Source organism: Poecilia latipinna, unplaced genomic scaffold, assembly GCF_001443285.1.
Source record: "Poecilia latipinna isolate Pla-1442-1.1 unplaced genomic scaffold, P_latipinna-1.0 Scaffold611, whole genome shotgun sequence".
Lineage (NCBI taxonomy): Eukaryota > Metazoa > Chordata > Actinopteri > Cyprinodontiformes > Poeciliidae > Poecilia > Poecilia latipinna.
This window is the reverse complement of record NW_015113227.1, coordinates 107,077-122,084: the sequence shown is the minus strand read 5'-3', so window position 1 is coordinate 122,084 and position 15,008 is coordinate 107,077. Positions and strand designations below refer to the sequence as shown.

The window sequence follows — 15,008 nt, the reverse complement described above, 5'->3', positions numbered from 1 at the left end:
ATAAACTAATGGGTGAAATTATGAAACTGCAAAAATATTTTTAATTAAATAAATATAATTCTAAGAATCATTTTGAAGTGTTTTAACAATCTTTACCAAGAATGATAATAAATGCAGCCAGCACTGTAAAAATGTTAGAAAAGGTGTAACAAACTTTTACAACAGGTGATAATCATTTCATCCAAGATCTGAATCTTACCATGGATAAAGAGCATAAAGATTTTAAACAAATGGTTAAATGTGCAAGCTTGTCTTACGTGCATCTGTTCATTTTCTGTCGAAATAAATATATTTGTATTGAGCATACACACCTCAAACTCTCCCTTTGTGTACTTGGCATCAGGAACACTGACAATCTCATCGTCTGTGCACTCTGGGAAACCCTGCAAACCCAGGTCAAGTTTCAGTTAAAAAAGAAAAAAAAAGTCCTGAATAATGCTGATTTTAAAGCCCAAAGAGAGAACTTTAATAATTCTGCTGCTTACCTTCAAATGCCAGAGAGTGAGCACAGCAACAACCATGGCGGTTGTAGACCTGCTTTTGCCATTGGCGCAATTAAAGACAAAAGCTGTGTGGGGATCTTCAGCTAACGCATTCCTTATGGCCTCGTGAAGCTTATCAAAATCCTGGGAAAACAACAAGACACACAATAAGAATGTCTGAAATCACTACAGGATGTCTTGGCTTCACTTAAACCGTTTAACTGTCACCCCTATAGATGATGTCAGACCATGGTTTTATTGGGACACTGATGTCCTCATGACAGTTAAGAGGATGAGAAATGACGTGATGAAATTTGCTTAATGTGAAGAGTTAGTCACCCAGATGTAGCTACATTTTTAACCACCAGAGGGAGCCTTAAACTTATTCTTTATCCTATCCAGACTGGATGCCCTGAATCTGATTTCCTTCACCCAAATATACTTATTTTTAAATAAGATGTCTGTGCCATACTTAATACTCTATTTGTTTTTGTTTTCCTGCATTGCTAAATAAAACAAACAAACAAAAAAAAAAACACCCAATGGTAGGTCAGTGATGGTGGATGCTTACTTCTTCCCGTGGTGAGCTGCAGTCCGGCAGAGGGATGCGTTTGTACACGAGGCCTTGGTGGGAGCTTTTGTGCTGGTTGAAGATCTCCTGAATGGTCAGGCAGCTTTTAAACATCTTCATCTGTTTCTCCTGCTCCAGAGTCACCTCCAGCCACTTCTGAGCTCTCAGAATCTCCTCCTTCAGCGAGGTTTCCAATTTCTGCAGGACGAGTGGAGACACAGACCCAATGTATAAATTCTTTCATATGCATTTGTTTCCTTTTTCTTTCCTCTTTTACCTGCAGCAACTGCGGGTCACTCGTTGGGACGGGGATGGGCTGGTCCAGACACGAGGGCTCCCTGGGAATGAAGATTTGTCCATTTCCTTCGAGCGCCAACTCCTCGTGCACGTTGATCCACAAAACGTGGTTGTGCTTCCTCTTCTCATCCGTCAGGTGGGCGAGAACCGCTCCGATGGCCTGCAGAAAGAACGGTCAGGAATTAGGCAAGCAGACGGAAGTCCAGCTTGTGCTTCCTGTGGTGGGCGTCCGAATGCTCATGAAATAATCATGAGTCTTTCCTGTGAGCGTGTCTGCACTGTTGATTATTACAGAGTACAGCAATGCATATTAATAAGAACTGCTGTTTATTTTTGAATGAATGAAAGTAAGCGTGTTTTGGAAGAAATGATTCCAAACAAAATCCAAAAAAAGATCATGGTTTTTATTCTTTATAGATGTCCTTTATATAGAGGCAGCCTGAAGGAAGACATGCTCTCACTGAAAGCATTAGTGTCATAAATTGGACTTTCAATTTAGGGCTCTAATTTTAGAAAGAAAACCAATTTTGTACTTCTACAAGCCGCACTGCTTGTAAGCTGCAGGTGTCCCACGTTGCAATGTAAGACATTTACACAGAAAGATATTACACGTGAGGATTTTTTTACTTTTCATTTAATCCATATGGCAACATAAACAAATACATATTGCAAATGCTTTTTTTCCTAATAGTGCCTGTAACACGGCTGCCTGTAAGTACTTCTCAGTAACGCACGTTGCTTGTGCTCACCGGAAAGCGACGCTTTCCAGGGCGCGGGCCCGTCTCTCAGGGCAAACCCACCGCCGCACCTGACCCACATGCGCACAACCACACCGACACGAGGCACGATGTTTGTGTCGGCATGAAAACAAACACGCATTAGCTGCACCTTAGTATAGGCCGCCGTGTTCGGAGTGTGAGAAAAAAGGAGCGGCTTAAAGTCTGGAATTTATATACATTTCAGTTTGCATGTATATAATTTTCAACCTGTTTGAATTATGGCAAAATCAGTGCTGAATTTTTTTCAATTAAATTTATTTGTAGGTTGTACTATTATTAGCTCTGCAAACGAAAAACAAGATCAAATGCATCATTGAAAAATTGCAATTAATGCACATTTCAAGCTGTTGATGAGAGTGTGTGAACTGATCGTGTCTAATCATTTTTCTTGCATCCTCTGGAAATGTAAGCAGCAGCAGAGCATTGATTAGACAGAAACAGAATCTTTCACTCATCTCCAGATGCTTGACTTTCATCTCACAGGCAGATGATCAAAACAGCCGGTTCTAATTTGACGACAGAATCAGCGGCTGCACTTCACCTCTGACGTCGGCTGAGCCACTCCATAAACGGGCATCTTGGGCACTCGTCTGAAGTTGGCCACCTTCATCTCTTTGATTGTGCTGAGCACGTCGGGGGCCAAGTACTCATCAGCAACCTGCTCAGACACACAAGCAGTCACGCATTAATCACAGCGCCAACAAACGCAGAGTGCGTGTGAAGATACAAATGAGAGCTTAGGAGGCAGTGTGGGTGGCAGGTGGGGCACCAGCACCTCATCTGAATTGAAATTTATCTCACCGTGAGAAAATGATTGATTTAAAAGGGAAAAAAAGTTAAAGATTATTCAGATTTGAATACATGTAGACGTGTTTAGGAGTTTAACATTTTCATCATGAGGAGAGATGCTGCAGCAGTGCTGCTATCCAGTGTTGCAGTTATTTAATTGTCAGGATTCCCAAACATTTAACATTCCACATTTCTCCAGAATCTCATTTCCAAGGTGAGTGGACTACCAAAAACACAGGAAAAGAAGGAAGAAAAGAAAAAAAAAAACACAAGGATGGAAGTATAGAAATTAGAACAAGGATGAATGTAAAAAAAAAAAGGAGACAGGGGAGAAAGGAAGACAAAAACGAAGAAGGACAGCATTGGGACAAAGAAACCGAAAAAAGGGACCAAGTAGAATGCATGAATCCTGAATTGTTCAGAAGAAAAACTTGGTAAACAATCTTTAATTTATTCTTCTGTCCTAATATAACTTCACACTCATGGAGAAAAATGTAAATATATTGACTCATTAAAAAATAAAAAGACTACAAAAACAAAAATAGCTTACTTGATTCTAAAGACAAGAATGATCTGATCCAACACAACATGTATAGTTTACAGCCACTATTTCTGGTTTTAAATAAAAAAGCTAATGTAATAATTAATTTTTAGCTTAACGTATTAATTTATTGCAATGCAAGTATATTCTTGAACACAAAATGTAAAATCTAAAGTCAAAAATCCCAAGAACTTCAACAACACGAGAAAAGGTAAGTCATATTCGGTGCATGCTTTGCCGGCTGCTCGGTTCCTCACCAGGACGCGGGCTCCTTTGGTGAGCAGCTCGGCAGGAGCAGACAGCTCCGACACGTCCATGCGGGCCAGCAGCCTGTACAACCAGGCGTGGCAGCACATCCACTGACTGAAGTTGGACACAAAGGCAAGGGGATACTGGAAAACACAGCAGAGCCACAGCTGATTTATCACAAAACTGCAAATGGTGTTAATAAAGCTGAAACAAACGCTACCTGTTCATGAAGGTAAGCATTAAATACGATCAAGTAGAAGTAGCGCTCCAAGCTCTGCTTTGTTCTGTTGAGAAAGTACTCTTTGGTAGTGCTTCCCTAAAAGATAAATATATATATATATTTTTTTTTCTGTTTAATTGAGTCATATCTGGTACAAGGTGGTGGACTTTGAAGAGAAACTTAAAGCCATTGCTATTAGCAAAAAAATGTAATGACTTACTTGAGTCTGGTAATCTTCTCCAATCCCTTCCAATTTACTTGCATTCTCATATATTGCTTCTTTAATGTTGTGCATCTCTGAGCACAAGGCAATAGCGTGGTCCACCTGAAAAGTAAGCAAAAAAAACTTGTTATGGCCTCTTTAAAGCAATTTCAATTAAAGCTGCCACAAAAGCATGTTTAAAAAACATTTATAAAACCAAACTGTAAGGTTTATTTCCAACTAAAAATTCTTTAAATGTCCTACAAGGCTTCCGAGGTGAGTTGGATCCCACATCAAAGCGCCTCTGGGATACTTGTTGTTAACAATTTTCCAAAGAAAAAGCACAAATTCCTCCTGATCTCTCAAATCAAAAGTGTGCTCAACTTGGTGTTAATAAATAAGGTGTGATGTTATATAACATGCACAGATCTCCGGAAATCTGCTCCCTGCGCAGCCGACGCCTGACACGGAGCAAAGCATTCGCATGTATTTGCACGTTGTGTGGGTAACCGAGATCTAATCACAGATGGTCACTCCAGAGCCAGTAGGATATGCATGCTAAAAACACATCTCCTCTGCAACATTTCTTTCTTTAAAAATGCATGGAGAAAAACAGGTAAATGAAGCCCACTGATATCACTACAGATCACCAAATCACAGAGCGAGATTTACCCCAACAGGCAATTCTCACAAGTCCATCTCTGTGAGTAATCACGGTTTTGTGCTAGAAAACTTTTTTTTCCATTGATATTTTTCTTTTTTTTTTTCTTTTTTTTTGCAACTCCACACATCATTACACCTCAAATGATTGGACACAACGCTGGAGAAAAACTAAACCCAATCATAAAACCCCACAGCGAAACATGGTGGTGGCAGCATTATGCTGTGGGAAAGAAGGTGAGAACTGGTGGGAGGATGAACCCACAGGGCACCTCTGAATGAAAGTTTATAAAACTGAAAAAGACTTGAAAAGGGAGCAGAAGTTTACCTTCAAACAGGACAAAAGCTTTAAACATAAAGCCTGCTACAACGGAATGACTTTCTGTAGGTCAAAGCAATATTACTTGTTTGACCTACAAGTAATATTGCTTGTAGGTCAAGCAATATTGACCTACAGACTAAAATCAAATTGATGATCAGTTACAAGCCTCAACAATTTATGTTACAGACATTATCCATCAAATTTTGGAAAAAAAAAAAAAAGAACAACAAAAAGATTCAGTCTTTAGATGTGCAAAGCAGGACACATTTCAAAAGACCTACACTCTTGCAGATGTGCATATATTGCATGCTTTTTCCAATTTGGGTACATTATTACCTCTTCCATAAGCTGCTGACCATTAGGCAACTTCTTGATCAGACTCTGGATAACTTGGAATAGTGGTCTTGGCTCTGAAGTACCTGCCTCTGCACTTCTGCAGCAAAAAGCAAATATTTAACATTTTACTCCATAAATACTTCAATAAAAATCTCTTTTGGCACTGTCCTGTTAAACAACTTGTAGGCGTGGGTGAGTGTTTAAACTCTTACTGTGGTGGCAGTTGTGAGTCGCCTTTGAGTCTTTTCATGACTAACGTGCCCAGAATCATGGCCAGGTTGGTGCGGCCGACGCCCACCTGGCAGCTGAAGACCAGGGTAGGTGGCACTCTGGACGTGCTGTGGCCCAGACACAGGCTGGGACTCTCCTGCAAAGCAGAACGCATCAGAGAAGAGAGATGAGGTGTCAGCAATCGGTCTGTAATAATAAAAGTGGAACTGCGCAGAATAAAACCAAAACGATAGTGATGGAAAAGTTAACATTCTCCATAAAAATCATGTAATTTTGCCAGTGTTAAGAAGTGAAATGCTATCAGTGGGAAAGATTTAGCAATCTGAAACTACTTCTACATGAGTCATTATGTTAACATCTTGGAAATAATAAGTGAGTGAGATTTACAAAAAGGCTGACTAAGAAGAAAGAGCACTGCATTAAAAATGTGTTTAAAAAAAAAAAAAAAGAAGCACGAGCCACTTTCCAACCACATGGAACTCGATCAGCAGCTGCACGTCACTCCAAAAAAGGGCAAAATGAGGAGAAGAGAACATCCTGAAGGGCAGGACAGAAAGCAGGCCGCGCAGATGACTGAAGAGCGGACATGAAGTGACTGCGGACTCTCTTTCTTCAAATTTTAATCATATTTATAACGTAACTGATTGCACATGCAAGACAGATTTAAGCGGAGATTAAATAAAAGCCAGCGTGACCTTTTCACCACCTTTGTGACAGAGTGCAGACTCTCCGCAGTATTCTAGGCATTAATAACTCCAACGGGAACGAGATTCAGCAAGAAGAGCACAACCAAAAAAAGGGTATAGACTTAATTGTCAGAGTGAGATTTTTACATATGCTTACCCTGAGTATGTTAACAAATGCGTCAAAATCGTCTTCCAATGGCGCTCCCTCCACTGGTAGTGGTAATCTGAAGTACCTGCAGTGCAACAGACAGTTACGCAGAGGGAAAGCTGCAGCCTTTGTTGTGTCAATAACATTGTTATGTAGCATGTAAGCAAACACTTAAAGGCAGATGAACTTCCTCAAGTTTTCACTTAACTTATGAGGGTGAAAAACGGGTTGGCAGTAAACAAGGAGATTTATGGGAGACGTAGGATCAGAATCACTGGATAAATGGAACTTCAGCGCGTCACAAAAGTATTCACACCCCTTAACTTCAGCTGCATTTTGTCAATTTAAATTCTAACGAGATTTTATATGACAGAAAAACACCAGGGGATGTACATTAGAAAAAGGATACAGAGTTCAACATTAATTCTTCTTTTAACATTTTAATTTAGGACAACAATCACGCATTCCATAAACTGTATTTATTAAAAGTGGCAAAAACTACTTCGATTTTGAAGTTTGTTGTTTTTGAATGGATTGTTTTCTCAGTGCATCTCTGTTTTTTTTTTCATAGTGGAAAAAATTGTCACCATAAAAAAACAAAAAAAAAAAAACAGCTAAAGAAGTTCTGTTTGCAGTTAGCAACAAACAATTTGGGGGTAAACAGCCAACATGGGCGTGATGAGGGAGCTTTGCTCAGGTAAGACCAAAAGTGAACTTTTTATCCTAGTTTCAAATCAGTGATGTGGTGGAAACCTTGTACATCATACCACTGCTGTAGGTATGCTCTTCTTTAGCAGGAAGAGAAAAGCTGGTCAGAGGGTGACAGGGTGGGGGAGGGAGGGTAGACGATGACGCACTCAAAGTCTACAACACAAGGCAATGACGAATCTGCGTCAAGAATTTCAAAAGGTTTGCAGATCGCCTTGCGCTCAGTCTGACTGAACTCAAGCTATTTTAAGAAGAACGGACAAAAATGTCAAGTTCTACATGTGCAAAACTGGTCTGCAGAAGAAGGTAGTTCTACGAAGTACAAAACACGTTGAAGTTTGTGGCTGTATGATGATGAAATACGAAAAAGTTCAAGCATGAAGAGAAGCAAGGTACAGTACATCAAAGCATTTTGCTTCTCTGAAGAACCTTCTGTCCCTTAAACGGAAGTGTGGAGATCATGTCAATAAATCAACAAACAGGATGCCCCCATCTTCAGTAGGCACACACCGATCAATCAACTACTGACTGGTGCTGGCCTGTTTACACCTTGGCCATTTTAACAGCTGAACACCCACTCAGATACTTAAAAGTCTAAATTATTTTCCCGTCAAGCACCATAGCAAAGCAGCCAGTTTGTTCCAGCATTTTTAATGACTGAAGAAGACTAAAAAGATTAAGGGAACATTAAAATGCAGACAAACTGACTAGTAAATTCAATGACATAATTATAGTTCATTTTTAATCTGAACCTATTTGTTGAAATGTCTCCAGTTACATGGGTGATTTTACCTGTAGACATATAATATGCTCAACAGAAAAGGCTTTGTTTTTAGAATTACATTTTTTTAGATCACATTTTTCATCTAATAAAGAAAAATTGAAACAAAAAAACAGGAAGCCATGACGTGTGAAAACCGACAACCAACCTGTAGCCTTGCATGGTGAACATCGGCCTCTTATAGACCTCCTCCGTCACGTGGATGTCCTCCTCGCACAATATGGACATCTTCTGCGGCTCGTCTTTGAAGAACTCGATGTCGTTGTAGACATATAAGATGTTTTTGCTGAGCTTTGCAAAGTCATGGAGCTGCAAAGGAAGAACCTTCACTCAGTCACGTCCAGATTGTTTTTTATTCTTCCACATAGAAACTGAATATGTTTGCTACCTCGTTTCTGATGCTCAGCTCAAGGCTTTCTACCGTTTCCTCTCCTTGCAGTCCTTGAAGGTTCTCGTGTAGGTTTTCCTTCCTACGCGGGGTGTACGGCACAAAGTCGTCGTCCTTATGAAGGAACACCACTGGCTCCTCTCGAATGCAGAAGAAGATAATCTCCTGCTTGGAAAAGGAGAGACGTAAAAACAACATCCAAGTGTAATACTTCTTGGGGAAACTAGCAGGACTACATATTCATGCCATTTAGCACAAGTATAAATAAGCCTGGTGTAATAATAACCATAATGTCTTTCCAACATTAAGAAATGAGCTTAATGTTTGCTCATTAAGCCGAGGACTCAAATATTTACTGACAACACCGAGAAAGAACTCCACACATTCCAACACGGTTAGCAAATGATCTTTCCGATCATTTGCTAACCATTTGTGTCAAAGGAAGACAAGGAGTCCGCGGTTCACGCCAGAGTCAAGTTTAAAAATAAACAAAAAAAGAAAGGGAGAGAGAGAGAGAAAGAGAGATCACCTGCTGTCCTTGGGTTTGAAGTCTCTGGAGAACCTGTTTGAAGCCATTCAAGGTTGGCTGACCCATTCCGTACAGCGGGTAGGCTCCCTTCACCTGGCGGAAGTTGGGGGCTCCATAGCTGCTCGTTGTGTTTAGAACATCTGCCTTGCTGGACACATCCTGCACCATGAAGTATTCGCCCTGGAAACAAACAACATTCATCTGAATCGGTCTGGGAGCTTAACGCTGAGAAAAGCTCCCTTGTTTTCCCTCTTTTTACTCCTTTTACAAGTTCTTGACCTATTCTGTTAGCAAAAAAAACAGCACAGCTGACACGCGGTCTGGCTACTTTGTTGTCTCAACAGTTTAAATCTCTGCTCTGCTGTGTACACTTTCCAAAACAAAAAGTACCCTTAAACACTCCATGCATGTATATAAGTGGGTCTACATGTGAGATACGGCTACAACTAAATCTTCTTGTTTAAATAGTGTGAAGGTAATCAACAATGTAGTGACTAAACCAGGTACAATCAATACTAAAGAAATACTAAAAAAAATTATTAAAAAAAAATTAACCAAATGAAGAGTAAAATTTAAAAGTAAAAGATGTATATTCAGGAAAAAATGTGATGTATTGGGAAATCCACTTGATCAAAATCTGATTTTTTTTTCCCGATCAGCTCTCAGTTATTTTCAGTATCAGAGAGATGCGAGAAGCTTTTCAAAAGAACATTCTCAACAACATCCAAAGTGCTTTATTGGGATTCTGCATGGAGGGGGAAAAAACTGGGACACAGCTGAATATTAGATCTTCAAAACAAAAAGTAAAACATGCTTTTTATACTTTTTTGAGGAAACATACCCTGATTTTCTTCCACTTATGAACAGAAGTTGTGGGTTAAACCCTAACAAAAATGTGAATGCAGCAGAGGTCACAGAGTGCATCATAGCCTTGCTATAGGGGTGCTAACAGCTCTGTTTCAATGACTGCCTCTGATCATAAAGAAACGAATGACAATGTTCCAACACAGAACTGCAATTTGGACACGAAGATGTGAAAACAACAGACAAAGAAACAGGCGAGATTCCTCCACAGCTTTCTGAGATAAGGCGGCACCTTGTTGTGACTTAATAAAGCTTGAAGCTTGAGTAGTCCTTACCTTAACCAGGTAATGCTCAGGCAAGGAGTCCGATATCCGACCAACCTTGTAGTTGGCTTTAAGGACGGTGTCGTGAATCTGAAACTCTTGTCTGCAGTTATAGCTGTGTAAAAAATATAAAAAAAAAGGGGGGGCATTTAATTATCAGCTGCTGTTTGCTCGGTCGAAGCAGACAAACGAGATGATAACAGGAGCAAACGTTTCGCCTGGAGGTTGGGGATGGGCGGGATGTCACCGCAGTGATCAAACAGGATTAACACCCAACTGCGAGAACGCAGGTTTAGCAGGAGGGACTTACGTGATGACGACCGGCGCAACCTTGTTGGTGATAATGGACTTGGCTTTGTTGTTGTGGATGTTGACCATGTGGACTGGACTCATGCTGCTTTGGGCCATCCCGTTGGCGTGGACGTTGTCAAGCGGCGACGCTACATAAACAGGCTGTGGGGCAGCGCTGGCAGTTGTACCCATGCTCCACAAGCTGCTGCGGATGACAGCAATTTGAGACTCAGAGACAGGAAGAAAAGGCTCCTGAACGTATGCGAGAGCGACGGCAACGAGGCCTAACGTCACTTAAAAGGAGGTCCAAGGTGTGAAGAGACCGTCTCACACTTCAGCAAGGAGATGTAGAAGATAGCGGTAGTCTCTCACATTAATTTGAAATGACGTTAACAAAAAAGTATGAATTTTACAGTTATTTTCAGGGCATTTTTTCAAATTAAAAAACGTTTTGTTGACAGTTGGTGAGTCCACCACATCTATGCATCTTATTGTTGTCTTTTAAACAAAAATATTATCTCCTACACAAATACAATACACGGGCTGTTGGCTAGCTCATTTCAACAAACCTGTGCCTGTTTCAAAGGAAAAATCACCACTGAGCCATTTTATCACTAGTTTTTTTGCAATACCACTGGATATTTTTAACTATTAGTTAGTAAATGCTACTACATATTAAAAATTATATGCACAAAATTGACAGTTTTGTCTTTAACAATACCATTATCTAGTATTATTGTTAAAATGATTCTAGATCATTTTAACAATAATTATCTAGTATGATTATTGTTATACTAGATAGCAGGTATAATTATTAGTATGTTTTATATTGTTAAAATATAGCCATTTTAACAATGTAATTGATAAAATTATACTAGAAAATGTTAATAATAGTTAAAATAATTTTAACTATTTTAACAATAACTAAAATTATTGTTAAAATAACAGTTAGATGCCTATCAAAACATCTAACTGATCAGCTAGATGTATTGATGGGTGGAATTTTAAAGGGGCAGCGCACAAAAAGCCTGAGAATACATAGTATTTTCCACACTACTATCTTTTTACACACTTATCAAGACCTGGACAATGCTGAAATCAAATCCCAGACTTGTCTGGTGTGCATAGGAATGCCAAACATTCTTAACGGCAATTAAATTTTTAAAAGAAGACAGAAGAGTCCAAACACAATATAGTGTGTTTTTTAGAATCAATTAGAGGTAATATGAAAGGCTTAGCTGTCACTTCCACTTAAATTAAAGACAGGAATAACACAAAAAGAACAATAATATCAATGCTTATTAGACCACATTTATAAGAGCCATGACGCAAAGTACAAACATTTTTTGAAACTTCTTTAATAGATTCAGAAGTCAGACTGAACAGGACTCATAACTCTGGAGGCCACAGAGATTTCTAATGAGTGGTACAGCTTGAGGTGAATGTGAGAAGGTAGATCGTAAAGAGTCAACTTTTTCACAATTTCTCACATTAGAACCACGAGCCTCACTGTATTTTATTGACTTTTATATGCGTAACTATTAAGCATAAAAACAAATCCAGTTTCATTTTAATAAATAAAACTGAAAAGTTAAGTGTTTGCATCTGCACCCCACTGAGCTGGTGGTCTGTGGAATCCCATTCAGTTGCAATTACAGCTGCAACTGTTTTAGCTGATGTTTCAACATCAGTCAGATTGGATTGAGAGCTTCTGTGAACACCAATCAGATTTAAAAAAAAAACAAAAAAAAAACACCGACACCGAGGCACAGTGGCAAAACCTGAAACTGTTGCTGCAGGTTGTTGCTAGGTAACCAAAGGATGAATGAGTGAGTTAGCTAGAGCGTGAGAGGTTGAGTGGCTAACGCCTTTTTACATCCCCCAGAAAGCTGTGTGGTTCTGGATCGGTTTGGAGTTTAGTGAAATTATTAAGCATTGTATCAAATGTATTATGTATTTATAATGATCATACCGCGATACACATATATTGTTATTGATTTACTGGCCAGCCCTAAATTAACTTTACGACAACTTGCCTTCATCTGGATTACAAACATGGGACATTGGAGAAAAGTGTAAAAATATTTATATTACACCCATGCAACTTAAAATAGAGGCTCACACGAGCCTGCCACGAGTTCAACACTAATCTCCTTCTGTTTGAATAAAACAGATTTTATCAGGACACTCTGCAGATAAACAAACCCTCAGAGCAAAACATCAGGCCTAATATAGGAAGCTACAAATCAAAAAAAGAACTAGATCCTGAGTGTAAACCATCCTCATCATCACCCAAACATGTTTCATTCAAAATGAAAGCAAACTTGTTGCCACACATTTCAGATGAATTTAGCCATTTAAGCTCAAAGCATCTCTGTGCCGATCTCTAGCTTCGAATACAATTCGTCTCTGGCTGTGCAAAGCGAGAGATGCCGGATGAGTCACAGCCTCTCTCCTCGTTGTTGCATCTGGAGGTGAGTGGGTAGATCAACCTTGTACTCAGAAAAGCTTTCAAGCCAATAAAAAGATTCACTTCTCTGAAGCTCAAACTGTTAAAACAACAAACTGATGTGTTGTTGTTTTTTTTTGTTTTTTTTCTCTCCAGACACAGTTTAAAATCATTTTTGCAGCTTTTAGGCAACATAAATGAAAAACAGAAAAGTAAACTCCCAATCCAGCTTCCACAAAAGCAAGCAATCCTTTTAAAAGAGCAGTTTGCTCCATCTGCCCACATCTATTTCAGTCTTTGCCACATACCAAAAGCATCCCAGCTGCCAAAGATCTGCGGCCACCACTAGAAAAACAGACAAAAAAAAAATAAAATAAAAAAATAACAACCCTTTACGGCACAACGCTCCGCTAAAATCTGATATCTTACAAATGAGACGAGGAGCGATCTCCACTTCCAGCACTTTTTCTCTGCTGCCTGTTTTCCGCCATGGTCCGAAAAGAGTGTGAGAACTTGGCATCCCATCTAAAGAAGAAATATATTCCTCTCTGGAATCCCGTCGCCCGCCCCCATCAGACGGTGGGAAACACCCCTCACGGGAAATCAGAGTGCCTGACAGCTTGGCATTCAATGAAGAAAAAAGAAAAGGAAGAGAGGAAGAAAGAAAACTCAAAGTTTTCAGACAACGTCCTGCTCTGCTGCGTGCTATCTCCTGTCTGAAGTTGGGAAGTGGATTTAGGCAGGAGAATTGAGTCTCTACGGAAGGGAGTGGAGGAAGTTGTCGTACATCTGGTGGCCAGATGGCTAAAGTTTAGTTCTCTTCTCATGGGGCGCATGCAAAATAAAGACTTCTCGGAGAGAAATACAGTATTATAAGGTGTAAATATTAGGAAATATATTGACAAAAACATGTAATTCTTATGCAACTATTTGGATTTGCTATGTCGTTATTAATTAAACAAAACTTACAAAGTTAGTGTCAGTCATTTGGAACCCAACAGTGAATACAAGCAAACAAATCTATTTTTGTAATTAGAGCAATAAGATGTTATCTAATAAAAGCGAGTTATTATAAAAGGCATATTGCATCATACTTTGAAGGCAGAAAACCCTATTATTTCAAAAGTATCAAACATAACTATTTATAACTGAAAGTATAGCATTTTTTGAAAACAGACAATTAGCTTTAAAACCTGTTTTTGCAAAACAAACGGTGTGTCTTGAGTCATATCCTCCATAAGCGGAGTTCACTACCATATATGAATAGTGACGTCCTGTCAGAAATCCCACTAGATGGAAATACGATCGGTTTTCATGTCAAGAAAAAAAATACATTTTTAGTGGGAACATGCCCAGTTACACGCTAACTGTAGACATAGAAAAAAAGACAGAATAAGAACCTTTGCTATAAAGTTCATGAAAGAAAGGTAAAGTTTGAGGAACTAACCTTCAGGTGGGTGAGGGGGTAAACTTGTTCAGCTTGAATTTAAGGGAAGCAAGAACCCAAAGCTGTGAGATAATCACGCAGTCGTGGCATTACACAATTAAAGCCACAACTTGGATATATAGAGTCAACAGCCATATCGCCATGGCAACCGAGGTGTTGTTTATCAAGTAAGTGCCGTCTTGTCATAGCTTTATCAGCATCATACTTTTCTCTGTGTCTGTGCCAAGTTAAGAAGAACATTTGTAGATACCGTCTTAGTATTTTAACTTCCCTTCTATCAACAATATGTGGCATTAGATGAAAGTCACATTTTGGGGCCTAAATGGCATGTTCTTATGGGTAAACTAATAGCATATAGAGTGTTAATGTATGAACAGTGTCACAGAAAGTGTCCTGAGAAAAATGTTTTGACAGTTAACATTCCTGTAGTCCAGTTCACATTCATGTGTTAAGCAAAAACTGATTACAGATTTTAAAAAAAGTAATAAAAAAAAAAATCAATGCAAAGTTTTCTCTTGAGACAGTTACTTATAGAAACGGGAGAAGATGAAAGAATACTTAAACCACCTGAATATGGATAGAATTTTTGTATTTTAAAGTCACATTTTTGTCATAAGCAGTCATTCCCCTCTGTGGTAATTTACAGGCAGACTCAAAGACTGGGTACAATCCCAGTCTCCAAGGTCTCCAAGCAACTGTGCAACATTTCTCCTGATTTCCTCCACATCATTGGATAAAACACAACATAAATCATGAACTTAAATTCAAGCAGAAG

At 39.2% G+C, this 15,008-nt stretch overlaps 1 protein-coding gene across 3 annotated transcripts in view; it reads right to left on the bottom strand.

Annotated features, from left to right (window-relative positions):
• Positions 1-13,509, bottom strand: part of pald1a (phosphatase domain containing paladin 1a) — a 37,336-nt gene extending 23,827 nt beyond the window's left edge. Inside the window, exons 1-18 of one of the 3 annotated variants that reach the window (XM_015043007.1) lie at positions 13,216-13,509; positions 13,095-13,131; positions 10,357-10,542; positions 10,059-10,161; positions 8,920-9,099; positions 8,391-8,555; positions 8,151-8,311; positions 6,523-6,598; positions 5,661-5,815; positions 5,449-5,545; positions 4,149-4,253; positions 3,929-4,024; positions 3,717-3,851; positions 2,671-2,787; positions 1,331-1,510; positions 1,054-1,251; positions 486-626; positions 312-383 (exon numbers count right to left, since the gene is read on the bottom strand). In XM_015043007.1, coding sequence (XP_014898493.1) covers positions 312-383; positions 486-626; positions 1,054-1,251; positions 1,331-1,510; positions 2,671-2,787; positions 3,717-3,851; positions 3,929-4,024; positions 4,149-4,253; positions 5,449-5,545; positions 5,661-5,815; positions 6,523-6,598; positions 8,151-8,311; positions 8,391-8,555; positions 8,920-9,099; positions 10,059-10,161; positions 10,357-10,542; positions 13,095-13,131; positions 13,216-13,306 — 2,295 coding nt within the window. In that variant the 5' untranslated portion in view covers positions 13,307-13,509. Of the gene's footprint in view, positions 1-311; positions 384-485; positions 627-1,053; positions 1,252-1,330; positions 1,511-2,670; positions 2,788-3,716; positions 3,852-3,928; positions 4,025-4,148; positions 4,254-5,444; positions 5,546-5,660; positions 5,816-6,522; positions 6,599-8,150; positions 8,312-8,390; positions 8,556-8,919; positions 9,100-10,058; positions 10,162-10,356; positions 10,543-13,094; positions 13,132-13,215 lie in introns of all 3 variants that reach the window. The other 2 variants (XM_015043010.1, XM_015043008.1) reach the window with 2 other exon arrangements.
• Positions 13,510-15,008: the final 1,499 nt, after the last annotated feature.